We start from the raw sequence: 23,240 nt of genomic DNA, 5'->3' as shown, positions 1-23,240 counted from the left end.
ATCCGGGACCCAGACCTGCTCACAATCCAACATTATACCCTTGCTTTTATGTTCTAGTCATCTTGAAATGAATGCTAACATTGCATTTGCCTTCCTTACCACAGACTCCAACTACAGATTAACCTTTAAGGAATCCTGCACAAAGATTCCCAATTCCCTTTGCGCCTCAGTTTTTTTGTAATTTCTCTCCATTTAGTAAATAGTCAACCATTTCATTTCTTCTACCAAAGTGCACGACCATACACTTTCTGACACTGTATTCCACCTACTATTTCTTTGCTCATTCTCCTAATCTGTCTAAGTCCTTCTGGAGCCCCTCTACTTCCTCAGAACTAACTGTCCCTCTGCATATCTTTTTATTGTCTGCAAACTTTGCAACAAAGCCATCAATTCCATCATAAAAATCATTGACATATAACGTAAAAAGAATTGGTCCCAACACAGACCGCTGTGGAACACCATTGGTCACCGGCAGCTAAACAGAAAAGGCTCCCTGTTTCCCGCTCTTTGCTTCCTGCTAATCAGCCACTGTTTTATCCATGCTAGAATCGTTCCTGTAATACGACAGTGCAATCAGCGACAGGTACAGGCCACAGCGACGAGATTTCTCGCAGGTCGGTCACACTTGTTTAAAACGATAGCTTCACCTCCATTCAGGGCCCCTTCCAGATGAGGTAATGCTTCACCAGCAAGTCTGTTGGGATTAGCTACTATATCCCTATGTGGTCTCCTCTACATCAGTGAGACCCAACGTAGATTGGGAAACCACTTTGTTGAGAACTTTTGCTCCATCTGCAACAAGCAGGACTTCCTGGTGACCAACTATCTTAATTCAAATTCCCATTCCCATTTGTACATGTCTGTCTGTGGCCACCTCTACTGCAAGAACAGGCCATTCCCCAGTTGGAGGAGCAACACCTCTTATTCCATTTGGATAGATTCCATGAACATGGATTTCTTTCTCCTCTCCCTTCTCTTTTTCTATTCCTTATTCTAGCTACTCTCTTACCCCCTCAGTTCTCCTAATCTGCCATCATAGCCAAGAATATAAAAGCTTCTTCAGGTATGTGAAAAGGAAAAAAATAGTTAAGACCAAAATTGGGCCCTTGGGGACAGAAACGGGTGAATTTATTATGGGCAACAAGGAAATGGCAGACGAGTTGAACAGGTACTTTGGATCTGTCTTCACTAGGGAAGACACAAACAATCTCCCAGATATAATAGTGGCCAAAGGACCTGGGGTAATGGATGAACTGAAGGAAATTTATATTAGGCAGGAAATGGTGTTGGATAGACTGTTGGGTCTGAAGGCTAATAAGTCCCCGGGACCTGATGGTCTGCATCCCAGGATACTTAAGGAGGTGGCTTTAGAAATCGTGGACTTATTGGTAATCATTTTCCAATGTTCTATAGATTCAGGATCAGTTCCTGTGGATTGGAGGGTGGGTAATGTTGTCCCTCTCTTCAAGAACGGAGGAAGAGAGAAAACAGGGAATTATAAACCAGTTAGCCTGACGTCGGTGGTGGGAAAGATGCTGGAGTCAATTGTAAAAGATGAAATTACGACACATCTGGATAGCAGAAACAGGATCGGTCCGAGTCAGCATGGATTTACGAAGGGGAAATTGTGCTTGACCAATCTTCTGGAATTTTTTGAGGATGTAACTATGAAAATGGACAAGGGAGAGCCAGTGGATGTAGTGCACCTGGACTTTCAGAAAGCCTTTGATAAAGTCCCACATAGGAGGTTAGTGGGCAAAATTAGGTCACATGGTATTGGGGAGCAGAGTACTGACATAGACTGAAAATTGGCTGGCTGACAGAAAACGATGAGTAGCGATTAATGGGTCTCTTTCGGAATGGCAGGCGGTGACCAGTGGGGTACCGCAGGGTTCAGTGCTGGGACCACAGCTGTTTACAATATAAATGATTTAGATGAGGGAATTAAAAGTAACATTAGCAAATTTGCCGATGACACAAAGCTGGGTGGCAGTGTGAAATGTGAGGAGGATGTTATGAGAATGCAGGGTGACTTGGACAGGCTGGGTGAGTGGGCAGATGCATGGCAGATGCAGTTTGATGTGGATAAATGTGAGGTTATCCACTTTGGTGGTAAGAACAGGAAGGCAGATTATTATCTAAACGGAGTCAAGTTAGGAAAAGGGTAAGTACAACGAGATCTAGGTGTTCTTGTACATCAGTCACTGAAAACAAGCTTGCAAGTACAGCAGGCTGTGAAGAAAGCTGATGACATGCTGGCCTTCATAACAAGGGGAATTGAGTATAAGAGCAAAGAGGCCCTTCTGCAGCTGTACAGGGCCCTGGTGAGACCACACCTAGAGTACTGTGTGCAGTTTTGGTCTCCAAATTTGAGGAAGGATATTCTTGCTATTGAGGGAGTGCAGCATAGGTTCACAAGGTTAATTCCCAGGATGGCGAGACTGTCATATGTCGAAAGATTGGAGCGATTGGGCTTGTATACTCTGGAATTTAGAAGGCTGAGAGGGGATCTTATTGAAACATGTAAGATTATTAAGGGATTGGACACGCTGGAGGCAGGAAGCATGTTTCTGCTGATGGGTGAGTCCAGAACCAGAGGCCACAGTTTAAGAATAAGGGGTAGGCCATTTAGAACGGAGTTGAGGAAAAACTTTTTCACCCAGAGAGTGGTGGATATATGGAATGCTCTGACTCAGAAGGTTGTGGAGGCCAAGTCTCTGGATGCTTTCAAGAAAGAGATGGATAGAGCTCTTAAAGATAGCGAAATCAAAGGTTATGGGGATAAGGCAGAAACTGGATACTGATTGTGGATGATCAGCCATGATCACAGTGAATGGTGGTGCTGGCTTGAAGGGCCGAATGGCCTACTCCTGCACCTATTGTCTATTGTCTATTATCCGTCCATCATCTCCCTCTGGTGTCCCCCCCACCCCCTTCCCTTTCTCCCAGGGTCCACTCTCCTCTCCTATCAGATTCTTTCTCCTTCAGCCCTTTACCTTTTCCACGACTCACCCCCCAGCTTCTCTCTTCATCCCTCCCTCCTCCACCTACCCACCCACCTTCCTCCTCACCTGGCTTCACCTATCACCTTCCAGTTTGCACTTCTCGCCCTCTCCCCACCTTCCTATTCCAGGTCCTTCCCCCATCCTTTCTGGTCCTGATGAAGGGTCCTGGCCTGAAACATTGACCTTTTATTCCTTTCTGTAAGTGCTGCCTCACCTGCTGAGTTCTTACGGTATCTTGTGTGTGTTACCAATGGCCTATCCCCACTTCATGTTGTCCCTGTGGTACATCAAAGAAAAAACTTAAAACTGATCTCCCACTTGGCAAGTGTGACAAGTGCTGCACCTCCTCTGTCACCACCATGCTGGGCCCCAAAAAGTTCTTCCAGTGAGCGAGTACTTCACCAGCGAGACAGTCAGAGTTATCTATTGTATCCGCTGCTGCTAGGGCAAACTCCTCTACAACGTTGAGGCCTGATATAGATTGGGGAACCGCTTTGTCGAGCACCTTTGCTCTGTCCGCCGTGAAAGGCAGGATCTTCCAGTGGCTAACCATTTCAATTTGACTTTCCATTCCCATTATGACATGTCTGTCCATGGCCTCCTCTACTGCCACAATCAGGCCGTACTCAGCTTGGAACAGGGTATTGTCCAACCTGCAGACATGAATATCAATTTCGTTAACTTCTGGTGATTACTACCCTACCCACCCCCCACACCATTACCCTCTCATCCCTTCTCCTCACATGCTCATCACCTCCCTCTAGTTTACCTTCTCCTTCATCTTCTTCCATGGTCTACTGTCTTCTGTTATTGGATCACTTCTTCTTCAGCCCTTTACCTCTTCAACTTATCACTGTCCTACCTTCATCCTACCTTCCTTACCCCCACCTTCTCATTCTGTCTTCTACCCCCTTCTTCTCCAGTCCTGATGACGAGTCTTGCCAGAAACGTTGACAATTTATTCCCCTCCACAGATGCTATCTGACCTTCTGAGTTCCTCCAGCATTCTGTGTGGGTTGCTTAGCTCTATCAGTCCACTATTATTCAAATGCAAAGCTGCCATGGTGAAAGTAACATAATAAAAGATTGATCCTGCAAGGTCTTAAATAATGGCCTGGCATAATGGGCTGTGATTTTAATCAACAGTACAAGGTGTAGTCAAAACATAATTGCATGAGAAAATCAGCTTTTCCAAACTTCAGATGCAAAACCCTGCTTAACCAGTTTGAAGATGTGAAGCTGGACTATACAAACCTGCTTTTGGAGCCCGTTGAGGTTCACATTTCACAGACCTCATTTGCATTTTACAAGAAACAGACTGAACTTCAAGCACGTCACACGCTTGCATTTGATGCGCCAGAATGATTTAACTCATGACTGGTCACTGCATTTTAGAAGACTAACAGTTTTAAGGCACATTTTAACAGGATGCACCGCGAGTCTCACCCAGGGGTGGTACACTTGGCGGCATAACCAAGTTCTCAGACAGCTGGCATCAATCTTGGAACAGAGGTGAATCATCACAAATGCTCTCCCACAAACATCAGCAGGAAATGTCCACATTACACGATTTGTACCAGCAGGCCAACCTCCAGAGCACCATATAACATCAAAAGATGTAAGCATTCTGCAGGTTGCGCGGGATTGGAAAATGGATGTGGACTTGGGAAAAAAGCTTGTGTTTCCCCCAGACATTGCGGCTACAACATTCCAGCCAGACATGGTCCTGTGGTCCACAACAGCCAAGCTGGCATATGTTGTGGAATTGACAGTACCATGGGAAGATGGTGTCGAGGAAGCTTATGAGAGGAAAAAGACCAAGTACTCTGAACTGGCAACTGAAGCTGCCCAGAATGGCTGGAAGACCAAGATTTTCCCCGTAAAAGTGGGATGCAAGGGATTCGTTGCTACATCTACAACCAGTCAATTGGAGAAGATGGGGGTGAGGCGTCACTCCCTCCAACAAGCAATCAAGTCCTTGTCAAATGCAGCAGAAGAAAGCAGCAACTGGATTTGGATTAAAAGGAAAGACAACAACTGGGCTGCAAGACGAAGGCAGGAGGGTATGGAACTGAGGAGGGTGTATCTGGGATGCCAGGTGGCACTGTTGAACCCACTGGAGACGTCGTGGGCTTATCAACGAAATGTCAAAGAAGGAGGCTGCCCACCTGATGACCCCGATGACGTACCTACCCTCCCTCCTTGTCACCACTCCAAACCCCCTGCCAACATCGAGAGTGCCAACTTACCGTAGGGAATGAAACATTAAGTCCTAGTAGCTCTACTATTTATACCCAAACAAGTTTTCGGAACCTAAGTTCAGAGAATTCCCCCAAAAATGCCAATTTCAAGCACCAATTAAAGTCAGCATTGCTGCAGCTTCTTTTCTCAGGAATGATAACCATTTATTCAAGATTTTCGAAGCAAATTTATTATCTAGTTAGTTACTATATCCAATCTTGAGATTCGTTCTCAGATTCAGATTCAAATTAATTTATTAATCACATGTATATTGAAACATATGGTGAGATGTGTTGTTTACACTGACAACCAACAGAACCTAAGACTGTGCTGCGGCTAGCTTGCAAGTGTTGGCACACATTCCAGTGCCAACTTAACATGCTCACAATGCTCAGCAGAACAATACTGAACATGACAAGCGACAGGATAACAACAGCAAAACAGCACACACAAGATGTTGGATGAACTCAGCTGGTCAGGCGGTATCTGTGGAAATGAATAACCCCTTTCCTCCCTCCCACCCACACATACGGACAGTCCTCCAATTCTCCAGGCCTCCCGTCTCCAGGCTCCAAGCTTCATCCATCGGGCTTTAGCTTGCAGAGTTCCAGTTACCCTTTGGGCTTCAGTCTTTGGTATTGATCCCCAGACTAGCTGATGACAGGACTCTGAATCTTAGGCCTTGAGCTCTGATCTTGTCAATTCAACTGCTTGCACAGACATCTGATCCTAGGAACCACTGACCTGGGACAGATGTCATACATGAATATCCTTTGTCACACATCCACGTCATTGACCATTGAGTGCAACACAGATGTTTAATTCCAATGTCCTTCGTCCCATGTCCACATTGCTCGTCCTCAAACATAGAGGAGAAGTCTGGACTCTGAATGTTCTCATCACACATCCGTGTCTCTGGCCCTCTAATGTGAGGTACGATGTAGAGGCCTAGACACTAGCTTGACCTGTAACTCCTCCACAGCCCTCTCTCTAAACCATATCCTTAGATTCAAATCCCTGAAAAAAGTATTCACAAAAACTATGCATGAACAAAGACAGACAACCAATAATGTACAAAAGGAGGTGAACTATGCAGATAAAAACATTAATACTGAGAACATACAGTAAGTTGTAAAGAGTAATTGAAAGTAAATCTGTAAGTCATAAAACCAGCTTAGAGTAATGGTGATTGAAGTTGCCCACAGGAGCCAGAGATTGCAGGGTAATAACTGTTCCTGAAACTTGTGTGTGGGACCTAAGGTTTGTGTAGTTCTTGCCCAATGGTATTAAGACTTATGTACCTCCTGCCTGACAGGATGGCCAAAACAGTCCTTTGGGGTGACATCACCAATAAGTTACACAACTGCAACATATTGTCCCAACTCCTAATCTCAGTGTCTCGACTGATGAAGGCCAGCAAGCTAAAAGCTTTCTTCATCACCTTGTCTACCTGTGATGCCACGTTCAACAAATGATGCATTTGTACTCCAAGGTCTCCATGCTCAATTGCACTTGCTAGTTCCCTGCAACACATAGTACAAGTCCTATGCTGGTTTGACTTTCCAAATGCTTCACGCCACACTTAATTGCATTGAAATCGATTTGCCACTCCTTGGCCTACTTTCCTATTTTCAGGAGACACAGTAGTGCAGTGGTTAGTGTAAAGCTATAACAATGTTACCTGTAAGATCTGGGTTTGACTCCTGCCTCTGCCTGCAAGGAGTTTGTATGTTCTCCCCATGACCACATGAGCTTCTTCCAGGTTCTCCAGGTTTTTCCCACATTCTAAAGACATGGGTGAGGGTTAGTGAGTTGTTGGCATACTATGTTGGTGCCAGTAGTGTGGCAACACTTGCAGGCTGCCCAGAACAATCCTCACTGATTTGATTTGCCGTAAGAAAGACATATTTCGGAATATTGGTAGCTCAGGGTTGGCTATTTGGAAGTTTTGTTTGATCGATGAGCTTGGCGACATATTTGCAGAAGTTTTGGCTCCATTCAAGCTGCCATCAGTGCGCAGGTGAGGGAGGTGTCTCCTCAGAGAGCCTCTTTGAGGCATTGTCTTTTGAAGAAGTCCTCAGCTGGTTGAGTGGTTTCACAGAAATCTTGCACTCGATGCAGTAAGGCCAACAAATTGATTGTGGACTTCGGGAAGGGGAAGTCAAGGGAACACACACACCCATTCTCATCAGCAGTGGAAAGAGTGAGCAGGTTCAAGTTCATGACTATCAACATCTCTAAGGATCTATACTCGGTACAACATATTGATGCAATTACAAACAGGCTATATTTCATTAGTAGTTTGGGGAAATTTGGCATGTTACCAAAGACTCAAGCAAATTTTTACAGATATGCCTTGGAGAGCATTCTAATTGGTTGCATCACCATCTAGTTTGGAAGGGCCACTGCATAGAATTGGAAACCTGCGCAAAGTTACAAACTCAGCCAACTCTATCATGGACACTGGCAACCCCAGCATCAAGATTCAAAGATTCAAAGATTCAAAGATTCAAAAAACTTTATTGTCATTCTAACCGTACATCAGCTCTGCAGGGCAGAATGAGACAGCATTTCTCAGGAGCAGTGCAATCCTAACATAACAAATGCAACACTAAATAATAAACATAACAATAAATAGTGAAACTTCAAGGACTTCTTCAAAAGACAATGCCTCAAAGAGGTGGCACCCATAATTAAGGACCCCATCACTCATTGCTACCATCAAGAAGGAGGTACAGGTGCCTGAAGACACACACTCAATTTTTAAGGAACAGCTTCTTCCCCACTGCCATTAGATTTCAGAATGGACAATGACACCATGCACACTTCCTCGCTATATTTTTGACCTCTTTTTGCACTACTTACTTAATTTAATTATATATATGTTTCTTTTTGTAATTTATAGGTTTTTAAATCACGTATTGCATTGAACTGCTGCTGCAAAAAAACAAATTTCACTACATTCACTTGTCCCTGATCTCCAAAGTGCTATATATGCTTCATTCATTTTCCTAACCAATGCCTCATCAGTCAGGATTCCTAAAATTTTCCAGATTTACCCTTCAATTTATATTCTCGGTATTATTTATTTATTGTTTGTTTGTTGCTTATATGCACAGTTTGTCTTCTTTTGCACATTGACAGTCCTTGTGTGCAGTTCATCATGGACTCTCTTTGTTCTACTGTGAATGCCTGCAAGAAATCCAGAATAAAGTAATGTAATCCCGAGAGATAATGTTACAGCTGTATAGGACACTGGTCAGACCCCACTTGGAGTACTGTGCTCAGTGCTGGTCACCTCACTACAGGAAGCATGTGGAAACCATAGAAAGGGTGCAGAGCAGATTTACAAGGACGTTGCCTGGATTGGGGAGCATGCCTTATGAGAATAGGTTGAGTGAACTTGGCCTTTTCTTCTTGGAGCCATGGAGGTTGAGAAGTGACCTGATAGAGGTGTGTAAGACGATGAGAGCCATTGATCATGTGGATAGTCAGAGGCTTTTTCCCAGGGCTGAAAAGGCTAACATGAGAGGGTACAGTTTTAAGGTGCTTGGAAGTAGGTACAGAGGAGATGTCAGGGGTAAATTTTTTAGGCAGAGTGGTGATGAATGCTTGGAATGGGCTGCCGAAAATGGTAATGGTGGCAGATATGATAGCGTCTTTTAACAGACTCCTGGATAGGAACATGGAGCTTAGTAAAATAGAGAGCTATGGGTAACCCTAGGTAATTTCTAAAGCAAGTACATGGCACAGTATTGTGCTGTAGGTTTTCTATGTTTCTATGTTTCTAAGTTTCTGGGGGGAGGGGAAGGCAGTGATAGGTGAAACCAGGTGAGGGAAAAAGTGGGTGGATAGGAGGGGCATGAAGTGAGAAGCTAGGCGGTGATGGGTGTGTCACGTACCCCGTGACGGGAATAAAGAACCAGCAGAGATGGAAAACACTTTGGAGTCCAGTATTGCTATAAACTGCTAATATTTATTAGTAACTACGCAATACAGTAATATGGATGTAAATAAATCACACAGGTTAGCAATGATTATAAAGTATGTAAATCAGTAAGTGTGGAAATATATGTATGAAAACCAAGCTTCTTTAAGTCTAGGGTTAAAAAGATACAGTCTTATGATGTTGAGTAAAGTTCAGTTCAGTTCATGGCATTTAGTTGAATAGCGACGGGGAGAGAGAGAGATAGAGAGAGAGAGAGATAGAGAGAGAGAGAGAGAGAGAGAGAGAGAGAGAGAGAGAGAGAGAGAGTGAGTTGAGTTTTCAGGTGAGCTGATGCCGTCGATCTTCTCGTCACCCTCCGAAATCCTTTACAAGTCACTGACTGTGACTTTAACTAGGGGGACTGGTTTTCCTGTGGTGGAGGTATCACCCCGGCAAGGGTGGACACATAGACAACTCCCCACCAGTCAACCCCTTCTTCAGCGGTGGAATAGCAATTTGGATCGATCCACCTGATCGATCCTCCAAAACCCTCTTTCTCTGCGGGCACAACGATGCTCATTCAGTGTCCAGATCATGTGTCTGAGGTCTGTATCATCTGACCTCCCATTTATTTCTCTGTGCTGAGCATCACCTGTCATTCAAAGAGTCCCTCCTTCCTTTGTCTGTGAAGAAAATGCACAAGCAGGCAACAAGTCCTTGAAGAAATATCAACAACCTGCTGAAAATCATAACATCAAGTGTCCATTAAATAACACCGCCTTCGGTCACCATAGCAACTTACGAGCTGCTCGGTGCTGTCTCCAACTCCAAACTCAGTAAAAATCCAAAGTTACTTCCAATGCCTTAAAGTGACAGTCCAACCGTTAATCTTTGTCACTCTCTCCTTTCCAAACAAACCATCAATGATGAATGTCTGTCTCTGTCTCTCTTCAAACAGTTAATAGGGGCACTCCTGGATCCCCTCACAGGTGGAAAGGGTAAAGGGCTGAAGAAGAAGGAATCTGACAGGAGAGGAGCATTTATTTCCACCATCTTCAATGAGGTTCTACCACCAAACACATCTTTACCTATCCCAATCTCCACATTCTGCTGGGGTCGCTTGCTCCGTGATTCCCTTGTCCACTTGTTCCTCCTCACCGATCCCTCTCCTGGCACTTATCCCTGCAAGAGGAGAAGGGTTACACCTGCCCGTTCACCTCCTTCCTCACCTCCATTCAGGGCCCTAAACAGTCTTTCCAGGCGAGGCAACACTTTAACAGTATCAGGTGATCCCGATGCAGCTTCCTCTACATCAGTGAGACCCCAGTGTCAATGGGGGACTGCTTTGTTGAGCATCTTTGCTCTGTCTGTAATAAGCAGGATTATATGGTGGACAACTATTTTAATTCCAATCCCCATTCCCATTCATACATGTTCATCCATGGACTCCTCTACTGCAAGATCAGGCCATTCTCAGGTGTGAATTCTGTCTGGGTAGCCTCCACCCTGATGGCATGAACCTTGACTTATCTAATTTCTGATCATTTATGCCCCTCTCCACTTCCTCCATTCCCCATTATGGTTCCCCTCTTAACTTTTCTCTTCTCCTTACCTGCCTATCAACTCCCTCTGGTGCTCCTCCTCCTTCCCTACCTCCCATTGTTTGCTCTCCTCTCTTATCAAATTCCATCTTCTTCAGCCCTTTACCCTTTTTCACAGATGACCTCTCAGTTTCTCACTTCATCTCCCCTCCCTCACCAACCTGCCTCACCTATCACCTTCGAGCTTATTCGCCCCCTCCCCACCACCCCCGGCACCACCTTCCCCTTCCTTTCCAGTTCTGATGAAGGGTCTCGGACCAAAACATCAACTCTTTGTTCCTTTCTATAGATGCTGCCTGACCTGCTGATTTCCTCCAGCATTTTGCATGGTTTGCTCTGGATTTTCAGTGTTTGCAGAACCTCTTGTGCTAAGGATTTGTTGACTGACCCACCTAGTCCCTCCAGCATTTTGTGTGTGTAAGGAAGCCCATGCAGTCGTGGGGAAAATGTTGAAACAAGAAGTGTTTAATAAAAACAGCGATGACTCAGAAAGACTCTGCCTCTGAACTTGTTGCTGAAAACAGAAATATAATACGATTGCGAATAGAAAAATGCGGAAAGAATAACATAATGATAAAAGAAGCTGACGAGCTTTGGTGCCTCCAGTAGAAAAGTGCCATACACTTTTCCTTCGCTGAAGTCACAGCAACCTTGAAGCTATTACTTTCAACCGCACAGTAAGTAAAAGGTAAAAGGTAGCATATTATGTAAACTACCTTGCACTTTCAGATAATGATAACAGATAATCTTGAGTTCTAAAACTTGCCTGTGCATTTGTCTGTGAATGCTTTACAGATTGTATTTTAAGAAAGTAGGAATTGAAAGTAGAAGCTGACTTTTTTTTTATGCTGTGCAGTGGAAGGTAGCATTCGCCAACCCAATGTCAGAAATGGTTCCCCTGAACCTCTTTTTAGATTGTATGATATTAACAGAGGAGTTTGAACACTTTCCCCATGACTGTGTGGGTTTCCTCCATAGTTCAAAGATTAGTTGGTTAATTGATCGTTGTAAATTGTCCTATGATTAGGACAATTTAGTTAAATAGGTGGGTTGCTGGGCCAGAACATCTTATTCCACGCTGAATCTCTAAATAAATAAATCTTGTTTCGAACACAAACAAGAGAAAATCTGCAGATGCCGGAAATCCGAGCAACACACAAAATGCTGGAGGAACTCAGCCGGCCAGGCAGCATCTGTGGAATAGGGTACAGTCGACATTTCAGGCTGAGAGACTGGAGGGAAAAAAAAAGATGAGGACTAGATTTAAAAGGTGAGTTGAGGGGAGGGATGAACACAAGGAGATAGGTGAAACCGGGATGGGGAGGAGTGAAATAAGGAGCTGGGAATTTGATTAGTGAAAGAGATTCAGGAAGAGGACAGAAAGCTATGGAAGAAAGAAAGGGGAGGGGAGCACCAGAGGGAGGCGATGGCAGACAAGGAGATAAGGTGAGAGAGGGGAATGTTGAAGAAGAGGGGAGGGCAATACCAGAAGTTTGAGAAATCAATGTTCATGACATCAGGTTGGAGGCTAACCAGACGGTATGTAAGGTATCGTTCCTTAAACCTGAGTGTGGCCTCATTGCATCAGTAGAGGAGGCCATGGACTGACATGTCAGAATGCGAATGGGAAGTAAAATTAAAATGAACAGTTGTTGGGAGATCCGGCTTCTTCTGGCGGACGGAGCGTAGGTGCTTGGCGAAGATATGCTTGGTGGGGAGATCCTGTTGGAGGTGGCGGAATTTGGTGGGGTGGTAGGTGAGGACAAGAGGAACCTTGTCCCTGGTAGGGTGGCGGGAAGATTGAGTGAGAGCAGATGTGTGTGAAATGGAAGTGATGCTGTTGAGGGCAGCATTGATGGTGGAAGATGGGATTCCCCTTTCTTTGAAAAAGGAGGACATCTCCTTCATTCTGGAATGAAAAGCCTCATCCTGAGAGCAGATGCAAAGGAGATGGAGGAATTGAGAGAAGGGGATGGTGTTTTTACAAGTAACAGAGTGGGAAGAGGTATAGTCTAGGTAGCTGTGAGAGTCCGTGGGTTTATGATAGACATCAGTAGATAAGCTGTCTCCAGACATAGAGTCAAAGAGATCGAGAAAGGAGAGGGAGGTGTTGGAAATGGACCAGGTAAACCTGAGAGCAGGGTGGAAGTTGGAGGCAAAGTTAGTGAAGTTGACGAGCTTCAAATGGCTGCAGGAGGCAGCACCAACTGAGTTGTCAATGCAGCTTAGGAAAAGAGGGGGACGGATACTAGTGTAAGCTTGGAACATCGACTGTTCCACGTAGCCAACAAAAAGGCAGGCATAGCTGGGACCCATGCAGGTGCCAATGGCTACACATTTTGTTTGAAGGAAGTGGGAGGAGACACAGGAGAAATTATTGAGAGTGAGGACAAGATCCACTAGACAGAGGTGAATGGTGGTGGAGGGGAACTGGTTGGGTCTGGTGTTCAGAAAGAAATGGAGAGTTTTGAGGCCTTCCTGGTGGGGGACAGAGGTGTATAGTGACTGGACATCCATAGTGAAAATAAAATGATGGGGGCCAGGGAGCTTGAAATCATTGCAGAGATCCAGAGAATGTGAAGTGTAATTGAAATCTTGTTTCAATCTCGCCTATCAGTAGCGATCTTTTTCTACTTATTCTATGACTAACTCTGTTCAAACTTTGCACCATTCTGATCAATTTAAATTGGTGAATTGGTTTATTATTGTCATTGTCGCATGCAATAGGTACACTGAGAAACATGTTTCGCATATTATCCAAACAGCAGGAATAACAAGTGTCAAAATAAAGGTGTCCTAAACTGTGCATTAAGTGGTGAGGAAATGCTTCAACAGTCCTGATGAAGAGTCGTGACCGAAACATTGACTCTTTATTCCTCTCCATGGATGTTACTTGATCTGATGAGTTCCTTCAGCATTTTGTGTGTGTTAAGGCTGATTTATACTTGTCCGTACTAGCTTGCGCCGTAGCCTACGCAAGTGGGCTATGCCGTTGTGAGCATTTATACTTGTGTGGTGGTGTGTCTGCGTCGCGCTGCAATTCGCCGCCGAAACGCTAGTTGGCAGTGTGGTTTCTGTGCCACTGTGTTGCGTTTCTTAGTGTTGAAACTCAACATGAAGAAACTCAAAACTTCAAACAACGGCGACTGAAACTGAAGGAGGGTGAATTTTCTGTGCTTCTCCGGCCACTGAGAGACATGGACAAGGAAATGCATTTCAAATATTTTCCGATGTCGGCAGGTAGATTTGACGATTTGGTTCATCGTCTCCAACCATTTATTTTGCATCGGTGTACGCACAGTATACTCAGAGACTGTCAATCACCATTCGAGTTTTAGCTTCAGGTGGAAGTCAACAGGCTGTAGCAGCTAGCTACAAACTGGCATCAAGCACAGGGTCCTCCATAATTTCGGAGGTCTGTAAAGCTTTATGGAAACCATTGCAGCCAGAGTTCCTTCCCTGCCCTTCAGTCGCCCAATGGGAAGCTATTGCAGCGTAGGAGGAAATGCGATGCTACCAAGTGGACCCAATCACAGTTGTTTCGGTCTGCGTCGCTGCGACGTGTAGTTACATTATGGGAGAGGTGCGTGTTAGGTTACAGCTTAGGGTTCGCGGCCGACGGCGTACATTTGTGCACAAGTATAAATCAGCCTTTACTCTGGATTTCCAGCATCTGCCGAAACTCTTGCATTTACGTTGCGATGACCACCTAACGTCTTCCTTGACTCAGGGTCTTTTATTTGTGTGAGACTCTATTTTACTATTATCATAATTATATGTATAATGTGTGCCTTGTGCTGTGTGTGACTGTTGGTAATGTGAGTCGCATCTTGGCCCTGGAATAATGCAGTTTTGTTTGACTGTATTCATGGGTATTCATTCGTGGTGAAATCACAATTAAACTTGAACATGTTTGAATCATGATAATTTCATTGCAGGCCAGGTAACATAATCAAACACTAGAATGTATAGCCCTGATTGTCTGTGGAATGAGAAAGTAAGTTCTAGTTTCAGGCTTAAACCAAGGGACAGTTTTTGTGTCTCACCAAATCCACATGACCACATATACAACATTGACATGGTGCGCTGAGGTAATTCATCAGCAGCAATAATTGTTATGCTTCAGTGATACTTTCTGGCAAAGTTATCCCATCCTCTCCTCTCAGCAATAGTTAAAGTTAGGCATGCAGCGGCCACTTTATTAGGTGCAAGCAATGAAAGTAAGCAAAAAGCATTTAGAATGAAATTCAGTCCTCAGACATGGAGCCAAGACCAACCGGAGCAGGCCCACAGCCTCAGACATGGAGCCCAGACCGACCGGAGCAGGCCCACAGCAGACGTCCCACCCTGCAGAAACTCATTTCAGGGAGGTAGCACCCCCGCCCCCCGTGACCCCATATCTCCACCTCCACCCCGCCGACCTCCAAAGGTGTATGTAATAATTTGGTTAGTGATTTTGTCTAATCTATAAACCAAGTTGGGTGTATGCACAAATGTGACATTAAAATATGTACTTATGTTTATTCTATTACAACTTTAAGCAAATCTACAGGGAGTTTGGCATCATCACATAGGACATCAATAGCGTAGCTCCTTGGCAGCTAGCCAGCTAGTTTAAATCAGGGGTCCCCAACCTTTTTTGCACCAATATTCTTGCAGACTGGCCGACCTGGAGGTGGGTGGTGGGTGTTAAACGCAACCAGAATATAAGTCAAGTATAAGTCACTTGTAAGTGGCTAATACACTCAATTTTGTTTCTAGAACAACAGGAATTCTGCGGATGCTGTAAATTCAAGCAACGCACATCAAAGTTGCTGGTGAACGCAGCAGGCCAGGCAGCATCTCTAGGAAGAGGTGCAGTCAACGTTTCAGGCCGAGACTGACTGAAGGAAGAGTGAGTAAGAGATTTGAAATTGGGAGGGGGAGGGGGAAATCCAAAATGCAAAATGTGGTTGAAAAGTTGAAGAGCCGAAGAAATTACTCATGGGGAGCAGTGAGAGATGGTTTCACTGAACTCCCGTCGAAGAGAGGATCTAAACTTCTTCGGTGTAGGCATCACCGGAAGAGGCTTCGCAGTAGTGAATTTAAAAACGTAAACAACAGGAATTCTGCAGATGTTTATCTAATGCAGCGGTCCCCAACCACCGGGCCACAAAGCATGCACTACCGGGCCGTGAGGAAACGATATGATTTGGCGATATGAGTCAGCTGCACCTTTCCTCATTCCCTGTCACGGCCACTGTTGAGCTTGAACGCACGCGAGGTCACTACGCACGCGTCATCCATGTCAGCGTGGGAAGAAGATCAACTCCTCGAGCTTGTAAATGACGGCGGGCTGAAAAGTATGTTTGACATAACATCTCTGCTGGCATTCCGAATCAAAGTCAGGGCTAAATATTCTGAGATAGGCACAAAAGCACTGAAAACGTTGCTTACAACATTTTCTACGAAGCGGAGTTTTCTGCAATTAATGCAAAGAAAACTAAATTGCGGAATAGACTGGACATGAGGAACCCCCTTCGAGTACAGTATCGCTGTCACCCATCACCCCTCGATGGGACCGTCTTGTTGCAGGAAAACAAGCTGAGGGCTCCCACTGATTCAGCGATATTGGTGTGTCACAATGATTTTATATGTTCATACGGGAAAATATGTGCTGTGTGTTTAATATCCAAACGTTACTTAAAATGTTATGATGCTATTGACTTACTTAAATAACCATATAACAATTACAGCACGGAAACAGGCCATCCCGGCCCTTCTAGTCCGTGCGGAACGCTACTCTCACCTAGTCCCACCGACCTGCATTCAGCCCATAACCCTCCATTCCTTTCCTGTCCATATACCTATCCAATTTTTCTTTCAGTGATAATCTTGAACCTGCCTCTACCACTTCTACTGGCAGTTCGTTCAACATTTACTTCAAGCTCCCCTGTCCTCCCCTGATAATTAACTTATCACTATATTCATGCGAGGAAATTATGCGCTGTGTGTTTAATATTAAATTCGTTAGATAAACAGTTTTAGAAACGAAACTGAGTGTATTAGCCACTGATTACCGATATTCCAGTCGTGTTTAACATCACCACCACCCCCCCGCAAACAGAATCGCCAAAAACGATTTGCAGGAAAAAAATCGGCAGGCGCATGCACTGGTCACACATGCGCACTGGCGCCCGCACAAGGCTTCATGGTCATTGTAGTCTTTCTCGGGGTAAACACAGTGTATTTGACTGCTACTCTTGTCCGTTGGCAACCCTACTCCACCCCACTCCCCCGGGTCGGCCGGTCCGCAAGAATATTGTCAATATTAAACCGGTCCACACTGCAAAAAAGGTTGGGGACCTCGATCTAATGAATTTAATATTAAACACACAGCGCACATTTTCCTTGCATGAATGTAGTGATAGGTCAATTATAAAAGTGGTCACAAACCTCTGGGCCTCGAAGAATGCAGAGGTACAGCGGTGGCCGGAACGCACCCAGCACATCTTTAAGAAAAAGCCGAAATAAACAAGCTAATTGATTGTTGCCTCTGATCTGGGCCGACATTTACGTGCCAGTTGGCACCTACTAATTAGCTTATTGATTTTGGCTTTTTTCTTAAAGATGTGCTGGCTGCGTTCCGGCCACTGCTGTATTCTTCGTGGCCCGGAGGCTGGGGACCACTGAATTATAAGTCACTTATAAGTCAATAGCATCATAACTTTTTAAGTAACGTTTGGATATTAAACACACAGCACATATTTTCCTCATATGAACATATAAAATCATTGCAACATACCAATATCGCTGAATCCGTGGGAGCCCTGGGTTTGTTTTCCTGCAACAGCATGGTCCCATCGAGGGGTGGTGGGAGACAGCGATACTCAAAGCAGGTTCCTCATGTCCAGTCTATTCCGCGATTTTGTTTCGTTGCATCCAGTGCAGAAAACTCCGCTTCGCAAAAATATGTTGGAAATGGAAGCAACATTTTCAGTGCTTTCGTGGCTGTCTCAGGATATTCAGCCTTGACTTTGATCCAGAATGCCGGCAGAGATGTTATGTCTAGCATACTTTTCAGCCCATTATAATTTGCAAGCTCCAGGAGTGGACCTTTTTCCCGCACTGACATGGATGATGCACCTGGGACATTCACAAATGGGTCACGGACCCATTCCTTTGCATGTCTTGGGTCACTGATGACCTCACGTGCGTTAAAATTCAAAAGTACATGACAGGGAATGAGGAAAAGTGCAGCTGATTCATATCGCCAAGTCATATCGTTTCCTCTCTTAGCACAAAGAAAGACCAATCAGGATGCTTGCTCTCCCTCTCAAAAAAATCTATTTCCGGGATATTGTATATAATTTCCGGGCGTCAGGGAGCCACTATCGATATGCGGGAGACTCCCGGAACTTCCAGGAGAGGTGGGATGTCTGTCACAGCCTCAGTCATGGAGCCCAGACGGGCCGGAGCAGGCCCACAGCCTCAGCCTCAGTTCAGCAAAGAGTGGAGTCAACGTTGCAGAGCGGCCAGCAGAACTGGCCCGTCCTTGCCTCCAGTCCTGACACCCTGCCCTATTAATCATCTGGCCTGGCATTTAAATCCTCCGAAGATCGGTTCATTCCTCTCTCAAAGTCTGGGACCAGCTGCATCGATACACTCTGGGCCTAGACCCCGCCCCCCGCTGCTTCCTCCTCCCTCTACCCGCCATACTTCAGCCCATGCCCAATATTTCCAAATTAGTCCGATGCTTAGATCGAGCAAATCTCTCACTACCGGTTTAGGTGCAAGGGCTCTGAGTCTCCTCCACTCCGCTTGCTTCGACTCTGACTCTGTCTGAACGTGCCTTGTCCTTGCTCCTGTATGCACACTTCGACCCTCAACTCAGCCTTGCTTTCTCGTTGTTTGCAGTGACCGTGTACCATGAATATTTATAGGAAATATGTTATAAAGAAAATATTTAGTTTTATTTCTTACTTTGAAAACCACCATGAAGTCGTTGCTCACCCTCAGCCACATCGCCTTAAGCTGGATTCGATATTTGTATTAAAGAGCAGGTATATAGGTGTACCTAACAAAGTGATCTCTGAGTGTATATCGATGAAGCTCAAATTTACAGCTTCCTTATCTTTGTGGTTTAACCATATCGCCATAAATTCAGCACACACTTCAAAATATGGCCTGTCCTACAATAGCTACCTATGTTTTAATGTTACGGGTTGTATAACTCAGATGTTCCCCCATTCTCACCTTGAGAGGATGAAATGAACAAACAGTACAAGATATCCAAAACCAGAAAATGTCACAGTGGGAATCTCAGGTCTTTGTGGTGGAAGATGTATTTCCTCGTCCATGTCTCTCACGAAGAAACTCAGCACAGCTGCATAGAAACCCCACCGACAACTAGCGTTTTGGCGGTGAATTGCAGAGCGATGCAGACACAACAATGCATGCTCGCTACGGCGTAGGGCATCGCAGAAGTGTAAATCAGGTCTACAGCGTAGCCCGTACGAACAAGTATAAATCAGGCTTTACTCTGGTATTTGCAATGCAAAGTCTTGCTCTTTGAACTCAAGAAAAGAAACTGTTGCTCACTATCCCTGTTGTAACTTGTCACCCTTGAACCAGAAATGTGACCTAGTTGTGCAGCTGAGTTCTGCTTCCAAATTATATTTGTATGTTGTATGTCGTTCAAATTCAGCTACAACCGGGAGTGTCCATACAGTGAGTAGAGTTAAAGTGGCGACAAGAAAACACACAACTACATATAAAATATTTTTGTTGCCTATTTATTATTATGCTTACCAACATTTCTAATTAATTCTCCAACAGGATCGGAGTGATCAGCTATTTTCAAGATGGATAGTCCTGGATGGAAAGGCAGATTGCAGATTGCATGTGCTTTTAGCATTTTCATCATGCTGCCTTGTCCAGTCACACAAGGGGCTAAAATATTGGTTGTGCCCGTGGATGGAAGTCATTGGATCAATATGGAGATACTAATAGAAAAACTAAAAGAGCATGGACACAATATCACAGTGCTTTCTTACTCATCAAATTTCTATATAAAAGAAAGACCCGATCTCTTTGAATTCATAACGACTGTAAAAGAAAAATACATTGAACAATCTAGTCCTATCAAGCTGATTAAATTGCTTGTGCAAAATTCATTGGAAATCTTCCAGAATGGTTGGACAACATGGGGCAAAATTAAGTTGCAGTTATATTCAAATGTTTTCAGGTATTATTTACATAGCTTGTTTCAGAATAAAACCAGTGCAATATTTGAAAACAAAAGCTTGTTAAACCAACTTAAGAATGCAAATTTTGAGGTATTGCTTACAGATCCTGTTTTAGTTGCTGGTCCAATGCTTGCCTATTATTTAAAAGTCCCGATGGTGTATAATGTTCGATGGCATATTATTGGAGAAGCTCATTCTCATTTTGCCCCATTGTCACTTTCTTACGTCCCATGTCCAGACACACACCTCACAGATAAAATGAATTTTCTCCAGAGAACAGAAAACATTGTGCAATATCTTATTCAGCTAGTCACCGCAAAATTATTTATATACCCAATTTATAATGAAATCTGTCATCGACATCTGGGACCAGACACAGACATCCAAACACTTCTCTTGAGGGCTGATGTGTTGCTGATGAGAGTCGATTTTGTATTTGAATTCCCAAGACCCACCATGCCAAATATTGTGTACATTGGAGGCTTCCAGTGTAAACCAGCCCGACCACTAGCGGCAGAGTTTGAAGAATTTGTTCAAAGCTCAGGGAAGCATGGACTTATTGTCATGTCATTAGGATCCCTTATTGATTCCTTACCAAAGCAGATTGCAATGGAAATAGCTGAGGCATTCGCTCAAGTACCCCAGAAGGTTATTTGGAGATATGATGGAGAAATCCTTCCCAATATAGGTAATAATACACTACTGACAAAATGGATCCCTCAGAACGACCTTCTGGGACACCCCAACACACGAGTCTTCATTTCTCATGGTGGTACCAATGGTATTTCTGAGGCCATCTACCATGGGGTACCAGTGATTGGCATGCCTCTTATTTTTGACCAGTTTGACAATGTAGTCCGACTTGAATCCCGAGGTGCAGCAAAGATGCTTAATGTTGCAACTATGCATTCAACAGATCTCTTGCAGGCACTTAATGAGGTGATAAACGGCACATTTTACCGGGATAACATGAAGAAACTCTCTGCTCTCCACCGGGACCAACCAGAGTCGCCAATGGAGAGAGCTATTTTCTGGATTGAGTATGTTGCCCGACACAAAGGAGCAGGGCATTTGCAATCTGAATCCTACCAGCTGCCCTGGTACACTTACTATTGTGTGGATGTGATGGTTTTTCTGTTGTCCATGTTCTTCATGCTCACACTGCTGGTGGTTGTAGCACTGAAGAAACTTTTTTGTATTACATATAGAAGAAAGCAAAAGACTGAGTGAGGTTACATTATCTTGTGTTGGGATATGGTGTTTTATGCTCTTTCCAATTAATTGATTTTTTTCCTGAAATTAATGCATGGAACCTTCTTTCTAGATTTCATGAATTTAGCAAGGCTATTTTGAGAATAAATTACCAGCAATAGACACATTATATAATAGACTTTGTGCTTTGATATGCATAAAAGAATTGTAACTAGCTGATCCATATTTCACTGGGAAAATAGGGGATGTAAAAGAGTAAAGCGACCAGAGGTGTAAGAGAAAACAAACTAATTCAGCTGATCTATGAATAAAGAAATATTCTTTTGAAAGGTATTTGATTTTAATGATTCTTCATGTCGGTCAAATTAATTTTATCACTCATGAATCCTAGTGAAATTTTGGTCTAAAAATTATGCAAGAAAGGTCAATATTCAGTGTCAAATGTATCTTTGATGCTGATTGCAGGACAGAACAAGTAGTTTTCAATGTGCAGGAAAAATGCATTTACACATATCATCTGCAGACAAATAGGCAGCAATATCAAGTGATCTGAAGAGGAATGAGCCACACAGTTCCCTAAACCTGTTGAGTCACTCAGATTCCATTAATGTATTGTATGCATTAACCTTAACATGTTTGCTCAACGACAATCTATCAATGTTCATCAACCAATTATCCCTCCAGACCAGGGGTTCCCAAACCTTTTTATGCTGTGGAACGATACCTTTAAACAGGGGTTCTGCGGACCCCAGTTTGGAATCCTGCTCTAGACTAAGTCGCTGAAGTAACTTGAGTGGAAAGAGTTGCAAATATCCTAAATCTGTAACATGCAAAATGCTTACACTGGTATACCCCTCCTCCATCTTATATCCTTTTGAATCTATACTTTATTGTAATGTCAAGGTTCAATTGAACACAGGCCTAGGTGATGTAAATTGTCCATATATTTTATCCTATCACTCCTTAATTGTGGTTATATTTGCTCTAAGATGTGATACCCCAAAATGTAACTTGTCTAGAGCTTTTGCTTTGTTTGTCTGATATCTAATCTATTTTTATCACTTAATTATTTAGTGCTTTGTGTACAATCCCACAATAATTAGTATTTATATACATAGTTGCAACTTTATTAGGTACATCCTGCAATGTTCCCTTCAAGTGGTAATGACCAATGTGTGCAAAAATGTTGTGCTGTGTAATTTTTCCTCAGTGACAACAACATGTGTGCATGGAATAATTTCTTCAATAAAAACAATATTAATAAGCCTATTCTAAGATCTGCAGAGAAATAATCATAAAGGCCATATTGTCAACACGATCTGCAGCAGAAACTGCAAAAGGGAATGTGATTGTGTATGATCATGAAATATACTTACAGTCCTAACGATGTAGAGGATGACAACCTCTTGTCTGCAGTTTAAGTTCCTTTGTGTGTTAGTAGCACACCTTACAGGTAACTTTGACCTCCTGTACCTAGTAAATTGGTTATTGAGTGTATGTTTGTGGTCTTCTGCTGCTGTAGCCTATCCACTTCAGGATTTGATGTGTGTGCGTTTAAGATGAACCTCTGCACACCACTGTTTTACTGTGTAGTTATTTGAAATACTGTCACCTTTCTGTCAGCTTGAACCACTTTAGCCTTTCTCCACTGACACCTCTCAGTAACGAGACGTTTTCACCCACAGAACTGCTGTTCACTGGTGTTTTTTTTGTTTCTCACATCATTCTCTATAAAATTTAGAAACTGTTGTGCATGAAAATCCAAGGGGATGAGCAGTTTCTGAGATACTCAAACCACCCCAGCCGGCATAATGGATAGTTTTCATGATGGATAGTACTGGATGGAAATACAGATTACAATATTCGTAGTATTATTTTCATCACATGTCTTGTCCAGTTACCCAAGGGATTGAAATATTGGTTATACCTATGGATGAAAGTCATTGGATCAATACGGAGTTTCCAATAGGAAAATGGAAACAACATGGACGCAATATCAAGGAACACACATCAAAGTTGCTGGTGA

At 43.7% G+C, this 23,240-nt stretch overlaps 1 protein-coding gene across 4 annotated transcripts; it reads left to right on the top strand.

Annotated features, from left to right (window-relative positions):
• Positions 1-11,354: 11,354 nt before the first annotated feature.
• LOC134355737 (UDP-glucuronosyltransferase 2C1-like) lies at positions 11,355-22,590 on the top strand. 4 transcript variants are annotated; one of them, XM_063066076.1, is made up of 3 exons: positions 11,355-11,452; positions 15,537-15,669; positions 19,593-22,590. In XM_063066076.1, the coding sequence occupies exon 3, from the start codon at positions 19,619-19,621 to the stop codon at positions 21,230-21,232; it is 1,614 nt and encodes a 537-aa protein (XP_062922146.1). In that variant the 5' UTR covers positions 11,355-11,452; positions 15,537-15,669; positions 19,593-19,618; the 3' UTR covers positions 21,233-22,590. The 4 variants fall into 4 exon arrangements, with proteins under 4 accessions (XP_062922146.1, XP_062922147.1, XP_062922148.1 ...); XM_063066077.1 differs by having other exon boundaries at positions 11,396-11,463; XM_063066078.1 differs by lacking the exon at positions 11,355-11,452 and adding an exon at positions 13,867-14,015.
• The last annotated feature ends 650 nt before the right edge of the window (positions 22,591-23,240 follow it).

Source organism: Mobula hypostoma, chromosome 13, assembly GCF_963921235.1.
Source record: "Mobula hypostoma chromosome 13, sMobHyp1.1, whole genome shotgun sequence".
NCBI classification, from domain to species: domain Eukaryota; kingdom Metazoa; phylum Chordata; class Chondrichthyes; order Myliobatiformes; family Myliobatidae; genus Mobula; species Mobula hypostoma.
This window is presented reverse-complemented; position numbering and strand designations above follow the sequence as displayed.